The sequence below is a fragment of the Dryobates pubescens genome, chromosome 21 (assembly GCF_014839835.1).
Source record: "Dryobates pubescens isolate bDryPub1 chromosome 21, bDryPub1.pri, whole genome shotgun sequence".
NCBI lineage: Eukaryota > Metazoa > Chordata > Aves > Piciformes > Picidae > Dryobates > Dryobates pubescens.
The window spans coordinates 20,764,318-20,784,299 of NC_071632.1; the positions used below are offsets into that span (position 1 = coordinate 20,764,318).

The 19,982-nt window shown below is 67.6% G+C and overlaps 2 protein-coding genes across 2 annotated transcripts in view; both read left to right on the plus strand.

Moving 5' to 3' along the window:
- SMARCC1 (SWI/SNF related, matrix associated, actin dependent regulator of chromatin subfamily c member 1) overlaps positions 1–2,474 on the plus strand; it is a 46,009-nt gene extending 43,535 nt beyond the window's left edge. Inside the window, exon 28 of the mRNA XM_054171487.1 lies at positions 1,908–2,474. Within this exon, the coding sequence (XP_054027462.1) occupies positions 1,908–1,993 (86 nt within the window). The 3' untranslated portion in view covers positions 1,994–2,474. The remainder of the gene's footprint in view (positions 1–1,907) is intronic.
- A 6,738-nt stretch (positions 2,475–9,212) lies between these two features.
- Positions 9,213–19,661, plus strand: CSPG5 (chondroitin sulfate proteoglycan 5). Its single transcript, XM_054171412.1, has 5 exons — positions 9,213–9,391; positions 11,208–12,495; positions 13,780–13,968; positions 15,138–15,210; positions 19,423–19,661. The coding sequence occupies exons 1-5, from the start codon at positions 9,322–9,324 to the stop codon at positions 19,588–19,590; spliced, it is 1,788 nt and encodes a 595-aa protein (XP_054027387.1). The 5' UTR covers positions 9,213–9,321; the 3' UTR covers positions 19,591–19,661.
- The last annotated feature ends 321 nt before the right edge of the window (positions 19,662–19,982 follow it).

A 19,982-nucleotide genomic window follows, 5' to 3' on the forward strand; every position in this document is an offset into this window, starting at 1 on the left:
GAGTCAGCACAGACCCCCCCTGGCCTCCCCTCAGAGTCAGCACAGACCCCCCTGGCCTCCTGAGAGTCAGCACAGACCCCCCCTGGCCTCCTGAGAGTCAGCACAGACCCCCCCTGGCCTCCTGAGAGTCAGCACAGATCCCCCCTGGCCTCCTGGGAGTCAGCACAGACCCCCCCTGGCCTCCTGAGAGTCAGCACAGACCCCCCCTGGCCTCCTGGGAGTCAGCACAGACCCCCCTGGCCTCCTGAGAGTCAGCACAGACCCCCCCTGGCCTCCTGAGAGTCAGCACAGATCCCCCCTGGCCTCCTCCTGAGAGTCAGCACAGACCCCCCTGGCCTCCTGAGAGTCAGCACAGACCCCCCCTGGCCTCCTGAGAGTCAGCACAGACCCCCCCTGGCCTCCCCTCAGAGTCAGCACAGACCCCCCCAGGACCCCTCCCCAGTGTCAGAGCCAGCTCAGGGCAGGGGGGGCTGGAAGGGACCTGGCAGCTCCTGCAGCCCCCTGCCCGGGCAGGGACCCTCCCCCCAGCCCAGGCTGCCTGAGGTCTCACCCAGCCTGGCCTTGAGCAGCCCTGGGCAGGGGCAGGCAGTGCCTGGGCAGCCTGCTGCAGTGTCTCCCTGCCAGGATGCTCTCCCAGGTGCCCTGCAGCTGAGGCTGCTCTGTGGCTCCCAGGAGGTGACAGCAGGGAGCTGGTTCCTGCAGCCAGGCTCTGCAAGCCTGCCCCAGCCTGCTCTGAAGCCCCTGCAGGGCTGGAGCCTCCACAGCTGCTCTGGGCACCCCCTGCCAGCATCTCAGCACCCTCAGAGTAAAGAACCTCTTCCAGTGCCCAACCTGAACCCACCCTGCTCTAGCTCCAGACCTCTGCCCCCTTCTGCTGCTGCTTCAGCTCAGCTGCCTGCTCCTCTGCTGCCCCAGCTTCCCTTCCCCTCTTGTCTGAGCCTCTGCCCCTGGGAGTTTCTTCTGCCAGCTTCCATTGCTGCTTCCTCTCTTCCTTCTCCTCCTCTGTGGTGTTGGTTTTGCTCTCCCTGCTGAACAAGTCAGTCATGTTCCATTAGCATCTCCTGCCTGGCCTTTGCAGGCTCCCTTTCCCTGCTCCTCCCCCTCCCTGCAGCTCTGGATTCCTCTCCTCTCACCTTCCTTCCTCAAGAGCAGCTCTGTGCCTGGAGTCCTTTGTTCCCCCTGCTGTGAGCAGCAGGAGGGGGCAGGTGCTCAGCCCAGCACTGTGACCTGTGGCAGCTCTGAGCTGCACTGCTGGAGCCTCTGGGGCAGGTGGGGAGGCTCTCCCTCTCCTCCCAGGGCCTGGGGAGGGAGGAGCACAGTGACACCAGCCAGGGAGAGGCCACAGGCATGGCCCTTGCTGTGTGCCCCTCACCCAGTGCTGTCCCTGTGGCTTGGCCTGGCAGGGACCTGCAGCACAGCCTGAAGACAGCAGTGGAGCAGCTGCAGGGTGGCTGAAGTTAGCCTGGGGCAGAGGGGGCTGGGGGGAGACCTCCTGGCTGCCTGCAGCTCCCTGCAGGGAGGTTGAGCCAGGGGGGGCTGGGGCTCTGCTCCCTGGGAACAAGGGACAGGACCAGAGGAGATAGCCTCAGGCTGCCCCAGGGGAGGTTCAGGTTGGACAGGAGGAGAAACTTCTTCCCTGGAGGGGTTCTCAAAGCCTGGCCCAGGCTGCCCAGGGGGGTGGTGGAATCCCCATCCCTGGAGGGGCTTCAGAGGCAGAGATGTGCTGAGGGCCATGGCTCAGCCCCAGCCTTGGCAGGCTCAGATCAGAGCTGGACTTGATGACCCTAAGGGCTTTTCCAGGCAGATGATTCTGTCTCCTGCAGCCCCTGGCTGTGGGCTTGGGCTCCTTGTCCCCATCCAGCCCCTGCTGGGCTCCTCCTCACCGTGGCTCTGCTCTCTCCTTGCAGATCCCCCTCCTGCACAGCCAGCTCCACCAGCAGAAGGGGTGACCCCCCCTCCAGCTGGAGCCCCACCAGCTTCAGCTGCTCCCTAAGCAGCCAAGGAGGAAGAAGGAACTTCTACAGCAGCATAGTGGTGACCAAAAACGACTTCCTTAGCTCCCTTCTGTTCCCCTGGGAGGTCTTTCTCAGCTCCCCCTGTCCTGCCCCAGCTGTGGCTGTGCATCCACACAGAGCACACCTGCAGGGTCTCCTCCCCCCACCCCTGACCTTGGCAGCACTTGGCATCGCTCTGGGGAAGCTCTGGGTGCCAGCAGTGCCTCCCTGTTGCTGCTGGCAAGTCCTCTGTGCTCTGCTCTCTTGCCCTGCAGACTCTGGTTCCCTCCCTCTTGGTGCTTTGAGCCTGGGGTTCCCCTGGGGGGGATTAACCCCCCAGACTCTGGGAGGTGGAGGCATCACCAGGGCACAGCACCTGGCTGCCCCCTCCTCTGCTTCTGGGGCTCTCTGGGGAGGGCAGAGCATCAAGAGGAGATTGCAAACCAGTGTCTGAGCAGAAGGGGAGAGGCAGGGCCTGCTGCAGCCCAGATCATCTCCACAGCAGCCAGCCAGGCCCTGGGGCTGCCTCCCTAACTCACTGAGGAAAGGGCACCACAAATGCTGACCCAGTGGGAGCCCAGCCAGGAGTGAAGCAATTGGATTGAAACCACTCAGTGGTAGGAGCCTTCTAGCTGCAGGGTTTTGTGACCCTCCCTTCTGCCCTGCAAGGGGGCAGCTGGACTTCTCCCTCTGAGACCTTGGTGCAGCAGCCAAGTGAGGAATAAACCCAGGTCTGTAGTGCCTCTTTCTGGAGCATATCCTTTGTGCTGTGGAGAAGGAAGCAACAAACTCACACAGAGAGCAGAGGGCTAGGAAGTGCCAGGGCCTGGGCTGGGAGGTGACACCACAGCTACCCCCTGTGGGCAGCTGAGGTGGCAGAGCCTGCACCCAGGGGGCAGCTCACCCATCCCCTGGCACCCACCGAGCCCCAGCAGCCTGGGGGGGGAGGGAGCAGCTTCAGCAGGGGAGATCTGGGAGTCTGAGCCCAGCAGGGTGGCTCTGCTGGTGGAGGCTTCCAGATGGTCCAATCCTGCTGCTCCTCAGCCACTGCAGCAGGGCCTCTGCTGCCTGTGGCTCTCTGCCTCTTGCTGCTGGCTTGGGTGGCTTCCCTGCCACAGGGCTGAAGGCAGCAGCAGTCTTCCTCCAAGCCTTACTCCCAGGGTGGCCAAGTGCCAGGTGTGAGGCTCGACCAGAGACCTCTCCCACACCACCTGAAGCCCACAGAGCCACTCACACCAGCTGCAAGGAGGAGGAAAAGGCTTTGCTGTGAAGAGCACTCAGGTGATTGTCTCCTGCCAGTGTGACCACTGGGCCCCTGCCCAGCCCCTGAGGGTGCAGGAGCCTGGGGGGTCCATTCCTGAGCTGCCCCCAGGCCTCTGCCAGCTGCTCTCCGAGCCCACAGTGCCTAGCAGAGCGTGGCCAGGACCTGCCTGCCTTCACCTCCCAGCCCCCAGCCCCCCTGCCCCTGCAGGGGGCTTTGTTGCCTGCCCCTGCAGGGCTGCTGGGTGAGCAGGGGCTGCTCTGGGGCTGGCCAGAATAACCTCAGGTTGTTTGTAGCTTGAGCTCAGCTTCTCCAGGCTCCAGCTGGAGACTTGAGGCCCTTTGGGCTTTGGTTTTTTACTGTCCTAGCCGTGGTCCTCCTGGGTCCCCCCAGTTCCCTCCTGTTGTTTCTGCCCTCCCTCCCTGCAGCTGCTGCCCTGCAGGGGGCTGCTCTGCTCTGCTGCACGGCAGGCCCCAGCCCTGTGAAATAAAAGCAACAAGAACCCCCTTGGTTTTGTACAAACCCTGCTGCCCCCTGGTCTGAGTCTGCTTTCCACCCCCTGCCCCTGCTGGGCTCCCCTGACGGCGTGGGGAGAGGAGAGGGAGGGCCAGGGAGCTTCAGCCAGCTGGGGTGGAGGAAACGGAGAGGCAGCTCCAGAGGGGGCCACAAAGGTGAGCAGAGGGCTGGAGAACCTCCTCCAGGGACGGGCTGAGGGGGCTGGGGCTGCTCAGCCTCCAGAGGAGGCTCCAGGGAGGGCTTGGAGCTGCAGGTCAGTGCCTGAAGGGGGCTAGGGGAGAGCTGGGCAGGGACTGCTCGGCAGGGGCTGTGGGGCAGTGCTCTGGAGCTGGAGCAGGGCAGGTTGGACAGCAGGAGGAAGCTCTGCCCTGGGGGGTGGTGAGAGCCTGGGGCAGGCTGCCCAGGGGGCTGGGGGAGGCCCCAGCCCTGCAGCCACTCAAGAGCAGCCTGGCTGTGGCCCTGCAGGGCTTTCCCAGCCAAGGTTCTGCTCCAGGCCGGCTGAGGCTGGGCAGGAAGTGGGAGTGAAGCTCCCTGGAGGTCTAGGTGCAGTCTGGGGCCACACTGCTGCTGTGTGGAGGTTCAGCTGGCCCCAGCTGGGGGCTGGCAGCCAGCACTGAAGGGCCAGGGTGGCTCAGGCTGCTGGAGCAGGGAGCAGCAGCCTGACTTCTCCCAGCTGTGTGGTGTGCAGCCCAGCAGAGCTCTGAGGGCAGGCTCAGGACAAGGCTCAGTGTCCCCTGCAGGGCTGCACTGGGCTCAGGTGAGGCCAAGGTGTCCTGGAGGCCAGCAGAAGGCTGCTGCTTGGTGCTGAGCCCTGCTGCTCTGTCCAAACAGACCCTGCTCAGCCCCCCTGCTTGGGGGGCTCTGCCCTGCAGCAGCAGGGGCTGGAGCTGTGGCCTGCAGGCTCCTGGCAGCAGCAGGGAGGGCACCAGCTGCTCCTGACAGCCTCTCCAGCTCCTGTTCCTGCCTGGAGGTTCCAGCTCCACCCTGTGGCCCCTCAGGAGCTGCAGCTCTCTGCCTTTCCTGCCTCCAGGAGCTGGACGCTGGAGCCCGGGGAGGTGGTGGAGTCCCCAGCCTGGGGGTTTGGGGGGGTGCTGAGGGAGTGGGAGGTGTTGGGGGGACTTGGCCTTGAGGTCCTTCTCCACCCAGCTGCTGCTGTGCTTCAAGAAGTGCCCCTCAGGACAGCTGGAGGTGTTGGGGTGCCCCAGGGGGGGCTGGGCTGTGCCAGGGGGTGAGGGTAAAGCTCCATCCTTGAGCTTTGACCCCAAGGCTGTCAGGGCTGGACCAGCTCCTGCAGGAGAAGGCAGCTGGGGCAGCCCCAAAGGATGCCCCCAGTGCCCCCAGACTCATCCCTCCCCCCTCCCTGTGGGGTGGCAGCAGGGGCCTGGGTGCCTGCCAGCAGCTGCCCCTGGCCCAGCTCTCCAGGAGCAGTGTCCCCTGCCCCTGGAGCCTCCCCCTGCTGCTGGGGGTCACAGCTCAGGGACCCTTTCCAGCCGCCCTGGGAGCTCCAAGGTGTCCTCTGGAGGCTGCTGTGGGACAGCTCAGGGTGAGGAGCTGGAAGGGCTTTGTCCCAGGAGGCTGGGTGCAGGCTGGGGGGGTCCTGCTGGGGGGGGGGGATGTTGGAGGTGATTCCCCAGCCCCAGGAGGAGCCCAGGCTGAGCCAGCTTCTGTCCATCTGTCTGTCCCCAGGGGGTCCCTGATCCTCATCCAAGCTGCCACCTCACCAGCTGGGGGCCAGAGCAGCTCAGCCCCCAGCTGCTCTGAGGGACAGGGAGGGGGAGAAGATGCCACTGGGGGGCTGCCCCGGGGCTGCTGAACACTGCAGGAGCTGCCAGCTGCATGGGCTGGGCTGTGGAGCTGGGAGCTGCCTGTGCTGCCCCTGCTCTGGGCCAGCCTGCAGGAGCAGCCTGCAGGAGCAGCCTGCAGGAGCAGCCCCCCGGGGGGCTGGGGCACTGCAGGGTAGGGCAAGAGCCAGGAGCAAGCTCCCGGTGCTGAGCTCCCGGTGCTGAGCTCCCGGTGCTGAGCTGGGCAGGGAAGGCATCTGGGGGCAGATCCCTCCCCAGCTGCCTGTGACCTGCTCCCAGGACAGACAGACAGACGGACAGATGTCCTCCAGAAGGGCCCCAGACCTCTCCATGTGGCTGCATCTGGGAGGCTTCTGCAGGAGCTGAGTCCTTCCCAGGCAGCAGCAGCTGGTTCTGCTGCAGGGGCAGGGGGCTGCTGCTGCAGGGGCAGGGGGCTGCTGCTGCAGGGCCAGGGGGCTGCTGCTGCAGGGGCAGGGGGCGGCTGCTGCAGGGCCAGGGGGCTGCTGCTGCAGGGGCAGGGGGCTGCTGCTGCAGGGCCAGGGGGCTGCTGCTGCAGGGCCAGGGGGCTGCTGCTGCAGGGGCAGGGGGCTGCTGCTGCAGGGCAGGGGGCTGCTGCTGCAGGGCAGGGGGCTGCTGCTGCAGGGGTAGGGGGCTGCTGCTGCAGGGCAGGGGGCGGCTGCTGCAGGGGCAGGGGGCGGCTGCTGCAGGGCAGGGGGGCTGCTGCTGCAGGGCAGGGGGCTGCTGCTGCAGGGGCAGGGGGCTGCTGCTGCAGGGCAGGGGGCTGCTGCTGCAGGGGCAGGGGGCGGCTGCTGCAGGGCAGGGGGCTGCTGCTGCAGGGGCAGGGGGCTGCTGCTGCAGGGGCAGGGGGCTGCTGCTGCAGGGGCAGGGGGCTGCTGCTGCAGGGGCAGGGGGCGGCTGCTGCAGGGGCAGGGGGCTGCTGCTGCAGGGGCAGGGGGCTGCTGCTGCAGGGGCAGGGGGCTGCTGCTGCAGGGGCAGGGGGCGGCTGCTGCAGGGCCAGGGGGCTGCTGCTGCAGGGGCAGGGGGCTGCTGCTGCAGGGCCAGGGGGCAGCTGCTGCAGGGCCAGGGGGCTGCTGCTGCAGGGCAGCCGAAGGCAGCCATGGAGCAGGAGCTGCGGTGGGTGTGCAGCGCCGCTGCTGCGACACTCAGGGGCTGCTTCCACCCCCGGGCTGGGCTCTGCCACCCTCCCTGCTCCTGCCTTGTCCCCAGCTGCAGGGCACAGCCGCAGGGCACAGCTGCAGGGCACAGCTGCAGGGCACAGCTGCAGGCCAGTGCATGCTCCGGGCTGGGGGAGGCGCCAGAGTCCCATCCCCCCCCGGCTGGGTGTCCCCAGCCCCGGGCAGTGCGGGGGATCCCGGTCGGATCCCGGGGGGATCCCAGTCGGATCTCGGGGGGATCCCAGGGGCTCTTCCCAGCCCCTCTCCCCCCCCCAGCCGTGTTCCCCCCGGCCACCCCGCGGCCCCTCGCCGGTCCCCTTGGAAACCAGGCCGGGGGAATGCCGAGCAGGGGCAGCCCCCTGGGGGCAGGCACCGCCAGGAGCTTGTTCCCAGCGCGGGGGTTCCCCCCGGCCCCAGCAGCCCCCCGGCTCCGCTCCCCCCCAGTGCCGCCAGTAGGGCCTGGGGGAGGGCTGCATGGCTGGGGGGGTCCCAGCGCTGAGCTGGGGGGGTCCCGGGGGCCATCAGATGAGGTCCTCCAGAGGCACCTGCTGCGTCCTGGGGTGGGGGGGTGGAGGAGCTGAGATCTGGGGGGTGGGTTGTGGGAGCTGGAAAGTGAGATTGGGGTTGGGGGCTCCTGGCTGCAGGGGTTGGGGGGCAGGGGGCAGGCTGGGGGCTCCTGGCTGCAGGGGTTGGGGGGCAGGGGGCAGGCTGGGGGCTCCTGGCTGCAGGAGCAGCCGTGGGCAGCGCTGCTGTGCCGAGGTTGGAGGACACAGAGGTGACCTTGGCAAGCCCTGGGAGACAAAGGTGGCCTTGGGGTGAGCAGGGCAGGGGACAGCCAAGGGTGGGTCCGGGCTGCCCTCCCCCTGGCAGAACCCGGGGTGCCCCCAGCAGGTGGTTGTCTCCTCCCCAAAGCCACAGCATCCCCTGCGGAGGCGGGGCCGGGGGTGCCGGTGGGCTGGGTGCCCCCCCGGCTGGGTGCCACCCGCAGGAGCTGGGTGCCACCCGCAGGAGCTGGGTGCCACCCGCAGGAGCTGGGTGCCCCCCCCGGCTCGGTGCCACCCGCAGGAGCTGGGTGCCCCCCCGGCTCGGTGCCCCCCCGGCTCGGTGCCACCCGCAGGAGCTGGGTGCCACCCCCGCTGCGCGGCTCCGGGCGGGGACGCAGCGGAGCCGGGGGGCGGGGGGGTGTCCCTGCCTGCCCGCTGCCTGCCCACAGCCCCCCCGGCTCGCCCCCAGCCCTATTGCCAGGCTGCTCACGTCCCTGTGGCTTCTCCCGGCTCTTCCCATGCTCCATCTCCAGCTGCTGGGGCAGCCTGGCGCCCCCCAGCCCCTGCCCCGCTCCGGGGGGGTCACAGGTGTTCTGGCACCCATCTGTCCCGGTGCCCCGGGGCCAGGAGGGGTCCAGCCTGGGGCTCTCCTCCGACGCTGGGGGGGCTGGGGGGGGTGTCCCAGAGGCCACAGTCCCCTCCACCCTGTGACACAGCCTCGCGGTGCCCGGGGGGGGACCCCCAGGCTGCCCTCACAGGGCTGTGCAGCGAGTGGGGGGCTCAGGGGTGCTGGGGGGGTTCCCCCACACTGATAGAGGATGCTGGGGGTGCTGGTGCCACCCATGCAGGAGCAGCTGGGGGGGGGGGGGGCGATGCTGGGGCAGGGATGTCCCAGTGCAAGGGGGGGGTAAGGGGGGGGCTGTCCTCATGCGGGAGCAGATTTAGGTGGGGGCTCAGAGAGGGGTCCCAGTGCTGGGGGGGGAATGCAGAAGGAATTGGGGGGGGGGGCGTTCAGCGAAGGGTGCTGGGGGCGGTGCTGGGCTGGGTGCCGTGGCGAGGGGCCTGGGCTGGTGCGGGCGGGGAAGGTCTCGGTGGTGCCCAGGGGGGGTGGGGTCCCTGCGGATGCTGAGGCAGGGGGGGGGTCCCGATGTAGTCTGGGGGTGCCCGGTGTTGTCTGCCAGGGTCCCGGTGCCGCCGGCAGGGGAGTCCGGTGCTGTCTGGGGGTGGGGGCTCGGTGTTGCCTGGGGGTAGCCCGGTGGTCCCGGTGCTGCCCGGGGGTGAGTGGGGTAGGGAAAGGGGGGTTCCCGCTGTTGCCTGGGGGTCCCGGTCCTACTGGGGGGGACCCGATGTGCTGTCTGGAGGGTTCTAGGTGCCGGGGTGGGGTCGCGGTGCTGCCTGGGGTCCCCGGTGCTAGCGGGGTGGGGTCGGATAATGGCTGGGCGTTCCCGGTGCTGCCTGGGGGGTCCCGCGGCGTTACCGGGGCGTGGGGGGTGCCGATGCTGCCTTGGGGTTCCCTTTGCTACCGGGGGGGGTGTGGGGGGTGTCCCCGGCGCTACTCAGGGGGGGCGAGGGGGTTCCGATGCTGCCGAAGGGTTCCCGATGCTGCCGGGGGGGTCCCGGCGGTGCCATCGCTGTCCCCAACCCCGCGGGCGGGGCCGGTAGCTGCCGCCCGCCCCCAGCCCGGCCCGGCCCGGCCCCCCCCCGGTGCGGAGCCGGAGCAGCGGCGGCGGCGGCTGCGGGGCGCGGGCGGAGGCGCTGCCGGTCCCGGTCCCGGTTGCGGCGGCGTGGCGGCCCCGGTCCGATGCCGCCATGGCCCCCGCGGCTGCCCGGCCCCGCGCCGCCCTCGCCATCGTCCTGCTGCTGCCGCTCGGAGCCCTCGGTACGGACCGGCGGTGGCGGGGGGGGAACGCGGGCTGGGGCCGCATCCTGCAGCGGGGCCGCGCCGGGGGGCACCGGGAAAACGGATCCGGGCGGGGGGCGAGCACCTGTAGGAGGGCGGAGGGGGGAGATGGATCCCGGGGAAAACACGGCTCCCCCGTTCGGGGGGAGCTCGGTGGTCCTCGGTAGGGGCTGCGTTCCTCTGCAGGAGCCGGGGGAGATCCCCTGGTGAGGGGGCTGGATCCTTTAGGGGGGCTGGAGCACTGCGGCGAGGGGATCCCATTGCAGGCAGCTGCAGCCTCTTTCGGGGTGGGATCGTTCCCCTGCCGGGGTCTGCCTTCCTTTTGGAGGGGCTGAGTCCCCTTGGAAGGGGGCTGCATCCTTTTGCAGGGTGCTGGATTCCATTTTAGAGGGGCTGGATCCCCTTGGAAGGGGACTGGATCCCATTGCAGAGGGCTGGAGCCTCTTGCAGGGTGGGCTGGATCTCCTTGCCGGAGGATGGATCCCTTTGGGGGGGTCTGGATCTCCTTGTGTGGAGCGGGTGCCTCTGCAGGAGCCAGAGGAGGGCTGGATCCCCTTGCCGGGGGCTGAATCTCCTTTTAAAGGGGCTGGATCCCATTGCAGGGGACTGAATCTCCTTTCAAAGGGGCTGGGTCCCTTGTAGGGGGCTGGATCATCCCTTGGCGGGGCTGGTTTCCCGTGCTGGGAGGGATCCTGGATCCTGTTGCAGGGAGACGGATTCCCTTTACGTGTGGGGTGCATCTGCAGGGCTGGATCCCCTTACTAGGGACTGGGTCTCCTTGCCGGGGTCTGGGTCCCTCCGGGGGTGGGGCTGGGCCCCATGGTGTGTTTGGGGCGCAGCTGCAGGAGCCTGAGGCGGGCTGGATCTCCTTTCCGGGGCTGGATTCCCTTGCAGAGGGGAGGTTGGATCCTGTTGCAGCAGCCTGGATCCCCCTGTGCACTGGGTGCAGCTGCAGGAGCCAGAGCGGGGATGGATTCCCTGGCAGGGGCTGGATCCTCTCGTGACTGCGGGGGGCACTGGCAGGAGCCAGGGAGGGCTGGATCCCCTTCTCGGAAGGCTGGATTCCATTGCAGGGCGGTGGGTGTGCGTGGGGTGGATCCATAGCTAAGGGGGGTGGATCCTCTTGTGATGGAGAAGGGTACTTAGAGGAGCCAGGAGGGGGCTGGATCCCCACCTAAAAGGGGCTGGATCCCCTTGCAAGGGAGGTGGATCCCGTTGTGTGTAGGGGGCGCTTGCAGGGCACAGGGGAGGGCTGGATCCCCTCGCGGGGGGTGTGTGGAGGTGTCTTGGTGGGGGTGGATCCGGCGGCACGGGGCTGGATCCCTGTGTAGGGAGGACTGGATGTGTTCGGAGGCAGTGTGGATCCTTTGCAGGGGGGACTGGATCCCTTTGCGGGGTCTAGATCACCTTGCAAAGGGGGTGTGGGGCATGTCGAGGGGGGGGCTGGATCCCATTGTAAGGGCAGCTGAAGGATCTGGGCCGGGGCAGCTTGGCTTGGGGGGGCTGTGTCACACTGGGGGGGTCGCAGAGCTGGCAGGGTGGCGCCCGGGGCTGTGGCAGACGTGGGGGCACCCCGGAGCTGTGGGCGCTGCGGGGGTTGCCCCTTTGGTCCCCAGGAGGAGCTGTGAAAGCCTCGGGGTGCAGCCCCACCCCCAGAATCCTTTCTCATGACGGGAGCAAGGTTGAGCGGGTGGGGAGCCCCCGGGACACCACCCCCGCACCCCGAGGCCAACGGAGCCTTCCCCGGGGGTGGGGGGCACCTCTGACACCTCTTTCTCTCCTTGTCCCCCTCTAGCATCCAAGTGGTCCCCCCAAAACGCCAGCAAGGCTGAGGGCAGAGCCTGGGAGGGTTCTCTGGGGAGCAGCCCCCCAAGATGGGACCCAGCGAGCAGAGATCCCCTGGGGGGACCCAGCAACGGCACCGGTCCTGGGGGGGTCACAACGAGCGGCGAACCCCCGGCAGGACCCCAACTAGACCCCCCCGGGGGGGACACGGCCGCCACCACGGACCCAGCGATGGCGGAGGGGTGCGCGGGGTGCGCCGGGGAGGGCGATGCCAGCGCTCTGCCCCCAAGGATGGAGGATGGGCAGGCTGCCGTCACCTGGCCCGGTGATGGGGGGACGGTGCCGGTGGCGCTGGGCAGCCCCGAGGAGCCGGGGAGCGGGGAACGACCCACGCCAGCCTCCCTGCCCAGCCCGGGGGGCTTTGGGGAGCTCACAGCCGCCCCACCGAGCCCCCCCGGCTCGCAGCTCGCCACCGACTCGGCCGAATCCGACCTGCTGCTGACGGCCGGGGGCTCGGCCGCCCCGCGGACCCCCGTGCTGGCTGACCCCAGCCTTGTGCCCGGTGCCGCGGGGGACTCGGGGCGTCCCCCAGAGCTTTGGGGGGCCACATCCAGCCCGGCCCCAGCACAGGGGGCCCGCGGCCGGACGGATCTGACCTGGCTGGAGGAGCCCATCACGGTCACCCCGGGCCCGGCAGAGCGGCCGGTTGACCGGACGGCGTCCGAGATCATCGACGTCGACTACTACGACCTGTTCGAGGGGGGAGAGGGACTGGGGGGCTTCCCCGGGGGCGGCCGGGGGGCAGCCGGCTCGGCACGGCGGCGGGAGCCGGAGGAGGCGGCCACGCCGTGGGCCCTGCATGAGCTCTACGACGACTTCACGCCCTTCGACGAGGCCGATTTCTACCCCACCACCTCCTTCTATGCCGACGGGGACGAGGACGACGAGCTGGAGGAGGACGAGGAGGAAGAGCTGGAGGAGGAGGAAGATGGGCTGGAGGATGAGAATGGTTACCGGCCGCCCGCCTCGGCCGTGCCCGGCGTCCAGCCGGCGCCACGGGACCCCCGACCCACCGGGCGCCGAGACACGGCCCCGCTGCAGCCCTCGGGGGTGACGGGGGTCAGCCCCACGGCGCGGGCACGGCCCGGGGAGCGGGGCCGGGCGGAGAACGGCAGCGAGTGCCCGAGCGGCTACGTGAGGCACAACAGCTCCTGCCGCTCCCTCTGCGACCTCGTCCCCAGCTACTGCCACAACGGCGGCCAGTGCTACCTGGTGGAGAGCCACGGGGCCTTCTGCCGGTAAGGGGCACCGGGTGTCCCGGGGAGACCGGGGGTGCATGCAGGGGCTCCTCATCCCTGTGCGCTCATCCTTGCGCTCTCTGTGTACCCCGTCCCTGGGCTCACCATCCTTCATGCACCCCCTGTCGCTGGCTTCTCCATCCTTCACCCCCCCTTCCTGGACACGGGCACCTCGTGCCCAGCCTGTCCCTCCCCATGCACCCCATCCCTGGGCCTTCTGTCTCCATGCACCCCATTCCCAGGCTCCGAACCCTCCTTCATGCACCCCATTTCCCACACATCTCATTCCAGATCCTGCATCCTCTGGGCACCCCATTCCTATCACCTCTCTCACACCCCATCCCCAGCCTCTCCCATCCCCTGTTCCCCATCCCCAGCCTCTCCCATCCCCTGTTCCCCATCCCCAGCCTCTCCATCCCCTGCAGCCCACCCAGCTCCCTTTTACCCCTCCTCCCCACCCCTCTGGGAGCCGGGGGGGCTTTCCCTGCCCCCCCAAGCGGCGGCTGGGCAGGAATTAGGTCAGGGGCAGGCAGCCGGCGCTGCGGAGCCTCGGCGCTAATCGGCCCCGGCAGATTGTGCCCGGGGAGGGCTGCTGCCGGCTGTGCCCAGCGGCTCGGCACGCGGCGCACGGCTGGCACCGAGCCCGCCCGCACGGGGGGCGGGGGGTGGGGGCTGGCGCGGCGGGGCTGTCCCCGGCCACGTCCCCAGCGGCCACCCCGCTGGGGCCCAGCAGGGCTGTGAGAGGGGAGTGTGGAGGTTGAGCATCGGGACCCTCCCCATCTCCTCTCACTGTGTCCCCACTGTCACCCATCTCGCTTGGCCCCAGCGCCTGGGGGTGTCACGCCTCTCGGGGTGGCCCTGGGCTGTGTCCCCAGTCTCAGACTCCATCGTCTGAAGGAGATGCTGAGAGTGTGAGGATGAAGGTGCCCAGGGGCAGCACAAGGGGCAGAGGGCACAAACTGGAGCCCAGGAGGTTCCACCTGAGCAGGAGGAGGAAGTTGTTTGTGGTGAGGGTGCTGGAGGCCTGTCCCAGGCTGCCCAGAGAGGTTGTGGAGTCTCCTGGTGTGGAGAGCTTCCAACCCCCCCTGGGCACTGTGCCCCTGGGCTGGGTGCTGTGGGTGCCCTGCTGGGGCAGGGCTGGGGCTGGGGGAGCCCCAGAGGACCCTTCCCAACCCCTCCCTGCTGGGATTGGTACAGCTGTGGGTATCCCTCCAGGGACACTCTGTGGGGCAGGGGAGAGGTTCTGGGGGGTGGGGAAGGAGCCTAACGGTGTGGCCCTGGCAGGTGCAACACGCAGGACTACACGTGGCACAAGGGGACGCGCTGCGAGGCCATCGTCACTGACTTCCAGGTGCTGTGCGTGGCCGTGGGCTCGGCCGCCCTGGTGGTGCTGCTGCTCTTCATGCTCACTGTCTTCTTCGCCAAGAAGCTCTACCTGCTCAAAACGGAGAACAGCAAACTGCGCAAGACCAAGTGAGTGCCACCGGCCCCGGGGCTGCCGGCCCCCAGCCCCGCCCCGCCCCCTCGAACTGTCCCCACCCGCTCCGCGGCGGCCCCTCGGTAGCTGCAGCGGTTTGGGTGGCCTCAGCCCCTGGGCTGGATGTGTTCCTGCCTCTGTGCGGTGTCACCAGGACCCCCCGGTGCTGATGGGGCCGGGGCGGTGGTGGGGAAGCGCCTGGAGGTGGGGCCGTGGCTTGCGGCTCCTGCTCCACACTTAATCCTTTCGAGCTGCTCCTGGCTGGCACCACTTAATCTGCTGCGCTGGGAGCTGCGGCCACCGGCTGGGCTCCTGCCCGCAGCCGCTGTGTCCCTGGGGACAGGGCTTGGAGGGGGTAACAAGCTTGGGGTCACCCCCTGCCTGCCCCAGCTATTGCTGCCCATCTCTCTGGAGCTGAGGAGGAGAAAGTCCTCCCAGTCTGAGTCCCTAATGAGCTGTTAATTAGTGTCTGGAAGTGCCAAGTGTAATTAGCGGCCAAACTGGTGCCAGCCCTCGGGGCTCTCTCTCGGGTCCTGGGAAGCCTGCGGCTCCTGCCTGCCCTGGGCTGCCCTCACTGCCCCAGCCCCCCAGAGCTGCAGGCTTTTAGCCCCCCAGATACCAGAGCTGGGAGTGGTTAGCACCCCCCCACCCCCCCGGTACCAGAGTCGGGGGCATTTACCCCAACCCCCCAAATCTGGGAGCATTTAACCCCCACCAAAATACCCAAGCTGGGGGCTTTTAGCTCCAGAACCCACAGCTGAGGGCACTTGACCCCAGAACACCACATCTGGGGACATTTAGCCCCAAACCTCCATCCCTGGGGACACTTAGCCCTAGATCTCTGTCCCTGGAGTCATTTAACCCCCAAACCTCCATCCCTGGGGGCACTTAGACCCAAATCCCCATGCCTGGGGACATTTAACCCCCAAACCTCCATCCCTGGGGACACTTAGCCTCCAAACCTCCTTCCCTGGGGACATTTAACCCTAAATCTCCATGCCTGGGGTCATTCAGCCCCAATATCTCCCAGACCTGGGGACATTTAGCCCCCAAACCTCCACCCTGAGGACATTTGCCCTCTCAACACCCCAAAAGAAAGCCGGGGGTGCCAGGGGGGCCGGGTGGCATCCCTGGTCTGACTGCCGTGCTCTCCTGTGCCCTGCAGATACCGCACCCCGTCCGAGCTGCACAACGACAACTTCTCCCTCTCCACCATCGCCGAGGGCTCCCACCCCAACGTAAGGAGGCTGCATGGCTCTGTCCCCTCCTCCCCCTTGCTGGCCTGCTCTTGGCCCTCTGCCACATAATGTCCCATCTCTCCCCTTCACCCCTGGTCCTGGGGGTTGGCATCACCACGGGATCCACCCTGCCCCCTGTCCTCACCCCATTATGACCAGCACTCTGTCCCCTTCACACCATGACCACCACTCTGTGTCCCCCTCACCATGGCCACCACTCTGTCCCCTTCACACCATGACCACCACTCTGTGTCCCCCTCACCATGGCCACCACTCTGTGTCCCCCTCACCATGATCACCACTCTGTCCCCTTCACACCATGGCCACCACTCTGTGTCCCCCTCACCATGGCCACCACTCTGTCCCCTTCACACCATGACCACCACTCTGTGTCCCTCTCACCATGATCACCACTCTGTCCCCTTCACACCATGACCACCACTCTGTGTCCCTCTCACCATGACCATCACTCTGTCCCCCCCTCACCATGGCCACCACTCTGTCCCCTCTCTGCTGGGTCCTGCTGGGTTTCATCCTGCCCGACTACCCAAAGCAGAGCCAAGTGAGGGTGGTCAGTGTCACCCCAGTGTCCCCCTGTCCTCTTCCCCTCCTGCCTGCATGGCTCTCCAGGGAGCTGCCTGGTGGCTTTGGCTCTGCACGTGGCTGGCAGGGGTGGCCACGCTGGCACATTCGGGGGGGGGACAGCCAGTGTGAAGTGGCTCTGGCAGACGATGCTCCCTGGTTGGGGCACTGCTGGGGCAGAACCAGAGGAGCATCACTGGGGCAGGACCAGCAGATGGGGAGGGTGACAGATGCCAGGATGCTGCTGGCATGGTAGGGACGTGGCCGCCCTTGTGCCAGCCTGGGCTGCTCTGCCAGCCTGGGCTGCTCTGCCAGCCTCCTCTTTCAAACCCAGAGAGCAGCGAAGGGCTTTGCGGAGCGGGCGCCGGAGGAGGAGCAGCTTAGGTCCCCCTAGCCCCTGCCGTCCCCACCGCCGCCTGTCCCCTCCTGCTGACCACACCTGGCAGCCAGAGCCCCAGCCCCGGCCCAGCCCCCTGGCTGGAGGCTCCTGGAGCCGGCTCCCCGCTGCGAAGAGGAGGAACCTTGGGCCGAACTTGGCGCTGCCGCTCTGGGCTCTGCCCCACTCCTTGCCCCTGGCACGCGGAGGGCTGGCTTTGACACACCGTGCCTGGGATGCGGCGTGAGGAGGGCACAGCAGGGCTCACACCCCAGGACAGGTGTTTCTGGGGACACAGGGTGCAGCCCCTCTGTTGAGGGAGGAGGTTGGGTGCCCCCGCAGAGGTGCCCACCCCCTGGGGTTTGCCACGGAGCCGGCGGTGTGACCCTGGGCCCGCCGGGCACCGCTCAGCAAGTCACTGCCCAGAAGAGGGAGGCTTCCCAGCCTCATGTGAACCAGCTCTTGGGGGCCTCCATCCATCTGTCACTTGCCATGTGGGTGGCACCAACACGATGCCAGCGTGCTCCTCACCACCACAGCCCATCCTGCCCCCACAGCCTCCCGCTCCAGGGCTCCTCCTGCACCGCCGGCGATGCCAGCACCAGCTGGGCACAGACGTGGCCCAGCACGGCCGGAGCTCCAGGGCTGCCTTCCCCACGGATGCAGGACAGGCCTGGGGCACAGCCCAGCCCCGGGGCAGAGGTGGTGCCAGCAGCCATGGGGGGCAGGGGCAGCTGTACGCTAACGAACCCCAATAAACCCAACCCTTGGGCCTCTTGCCCAGCCCTGTCCTGCTTCTCCTGGGCACGATGGGCTGAGCCAGGCTGCAAATGGGCAGAGGAACTGGTGGGTGCTGGGACGGGGTGGGCAGCTGGAGGGGTGGAGGGTGTGATGGCTCCCGTGGCCGGGGCAGCTCCTGGGTGCTGTTGGCAAGCGGCTTTGGGTGCTGGAGGTGGCATGGGGTGGGGAAGAGCAGCACAGCCTGGCTGGGACTTCTCACCTGCCAGCTCCCAGAGTGCTCTGAGCAATCTGATCCCCTGTCTGCAGATCTGTGTGCACAGGGGCAGGAGGTTGGTGTGTGCACAGGGGTGTGCACAGGGGCAGGAGGTTGGTGTGTGCACAGGACAGGAGGTTGGTGTGTGCACAGGACAGGAGGTTGGTGTGTGCACAGGGGCAGCAGGTTGGTGTGTGCACAGGGGTGTGCACAGGGGCAGCAGGTTGGTGTGTGCACAGGGGCAGGAGGTTGGTGTGTGCACAGGACAGGAGGTTGGTGTGTGCACAGGGGCAGGAGGTTGGTGTGTGCACAGGGGTGTGCACAGGGGGCAGGAGGTTGGTGTGTGCACAGGGGCAGGAGGTTGGTGTGTGCACAGGGGTGTGCACAGGGGCAGGAGGTTGGTGTGTGCACAGGGGCAGCAGGTTGGTGTGTGCACAGGGGTGTGCACAGGACAGGAGGTTGGTGTGTGCACAGGGGTGTGCACAGGGGTGTGCACAGGGGCAGGAGGTTGGTGTGTGCACAGGGGTGTGCACAGGGGGCAGGAGGTTGGTGTGTGCACAGGGGCAGGAGGTTGGTGTGTGCACAGGGGTGTGCACAGGGGCAGCAGGTTGGTGTGTGCACAGGGGTGTGCACAGGGGCAGGAGGTTGGTGTGTGCACAGGACAGGAGGTTGGTGTGTGCACAGGGGTGTGCACAGGGGCAGGAGGTTGGTGTGTGCACAGGGGTGTGCACAGGACAGGAGGTTGGTGTGTGCACAGGGGTGTGCACAGGGGCAGGAGGTTGGTGTGTGCACAGGGGGCAGGAGGTTGGTGTGTGCACAGGGGCAGGAGGTTGGTGTGTGCACAGGACAGCAGGTTGGTGTGTGCACAGGGGCAGGAGGTTGGTGTGTGCACAGGACAGCAGGTTGGTGTGTGCACAGGGGTGTGCACAGGGGCAGGAGGTTGGTGTGTGCACAGGGGTGTGCACAGGACAGGAGGTTGGTGTGTGCACAGGGGTGTGCACAGGGGTGTGCACAGGGGCAGGAGGTTGGTGTGTGCACAGGGGTGTGCACAGGGGTGTGCACAGGGGCAGCAGGTTGGTGTGTGCACAGGGGCAGGAGGTTGGTGTGTGCACAGGGGTGTGCACAGGGGCAGGAGGTTGGTGTGTGCACAGGGGTGTGCACAGGGGTGTGCACAGGGGCAGGAGGTTGGTGTGTGCACAGGGGTGTGCACAGGGGCAGGAGGTTGGTGTGTGCACAGGGGCAGGAGGTTGGTGTGTGCACAGGGGTGTGCACAGGGGCAGGAGGTTGGTGTGTGCACAGGGGTGTGCACAGGGGCAGGAGGTTGGTGTGTGCACAGGGGTGTGCACAGGGGCAGGAGGTTGGGGTGTGCACAGGGGCAGGAGGTTGGTGTTCTCCAGGCTGGGGGCAGAGTGGCTGGAAACTGCCAACTGGAGGAGCTGGTGACAGTGGCTGGAGGTGAGCCAGGGAGTGCCCAGGGGGCCAAGCAAGCCACCAGCAGCCTGGCCTGGATCAGCAGTGCTGTGGCCAGCAGCAGGGCAGGGAGCATCCCCCCAGACTGGGCACTGGTGAGGGGGGAGCATACATCTCAAATCCTGAGGTCAGCTTTGAGTCCCTCACTCTCAGAAGGACACTGAGGAGCTGGAGTGAGTCCAGAGAAGGGCAACAAAGCTGGGAAGGGTCTGGAGAACAGGGCTGGGGAGGAGCAGCTGAGGGAGCTTAAAGATCTCCTCCAGCCCAAAGCATTCTCTGATTCTGTTCCCCTCTGGACAGCCCTGCCCTGGGGGTGGGGGTGCTGGGTTGGCTGCAGGGACACTGCAAGTGTCCCCCTGGAAGAGTCATCTCCTGACCCTCCCCAGCCTGGAGAAGAGAAGGCTCCCAGGAGACCTCAGAGCAGCCTTCCAGTACCTGCAGAGGGCTGCAGGAGAGCTGGGGAGGGACTGCTTAGCAGGGCCTGGGTGACAGGGCAAGAGGCAGCGGTTTGAAACTGGAGCAGGGGAGCTTTAAGCCGGACAGCAGGAAGAAGTTCTTTAGTCTGGGGGTGGTGAGGCACTGGAACAGTTGCCCAGAGAAGCTGTGGATGCCTCAGACCTGGAAGTGTTTAAGCCCAGGCTGGATGAGGCTTTGAGCAGCCCGTGGGAGGTGTCCCTGCCCACGGCAGGAGGCTGGAGCTGGATGGGTCCCTTCCGACCCAAACCGCTCTGTGGCTCTGTGCTTCCACATCGTGGTCCTCTCCTGACCTCCTGCCCCACCTCTCCCGCAGGACGACCCCAGCGCTGCGCACAAGCTGCAGGACTCGCTGAAGTCCTGCCTGAAGGACGAGGAGCCGCTCACCATCCACAACTCCACGTCCCCCAAGCACGACGGCAGCGCCGGCAAAGGCGAGCAGGACGCCGCAGAGCTCAACTGCCTGCAGAACAACCTGACGTGAGCGGGGGGTGGGAGAAGGAAGGAGGCGAGCGGGAGCCAGCCCCTTGCCAGCCCCCAGGGCTCCGCTCTCACCCTCTCGGGTCCCCCCCCGCCCCTCCCCGCGCCCCCCGCCCCGCTCCCCGGCATGCTTTCGGTGTGTTTCGTACAGAGGAAAGGAAAACGAACGAAACGAAATTGGTGGAGACTCCTCCCGAGGCCGAGGGCTCCGGGTGGGGTCTCCTTCGTCCGCGTCGTGTCGTAGGGGGGGTTGGGGGTCGTGCTCCGTCCGTGTCTCTCGCTTTGGCTTAGCTCAGCTCCGTGGTTTCTAAACCTCTGCCCTTCCCCCACTGACTTTTTTTGTACTCGGAGCCCCTTCCCCTCTGCCCCCCCCCCCCCCCCCCCCGTGGGTTTGGG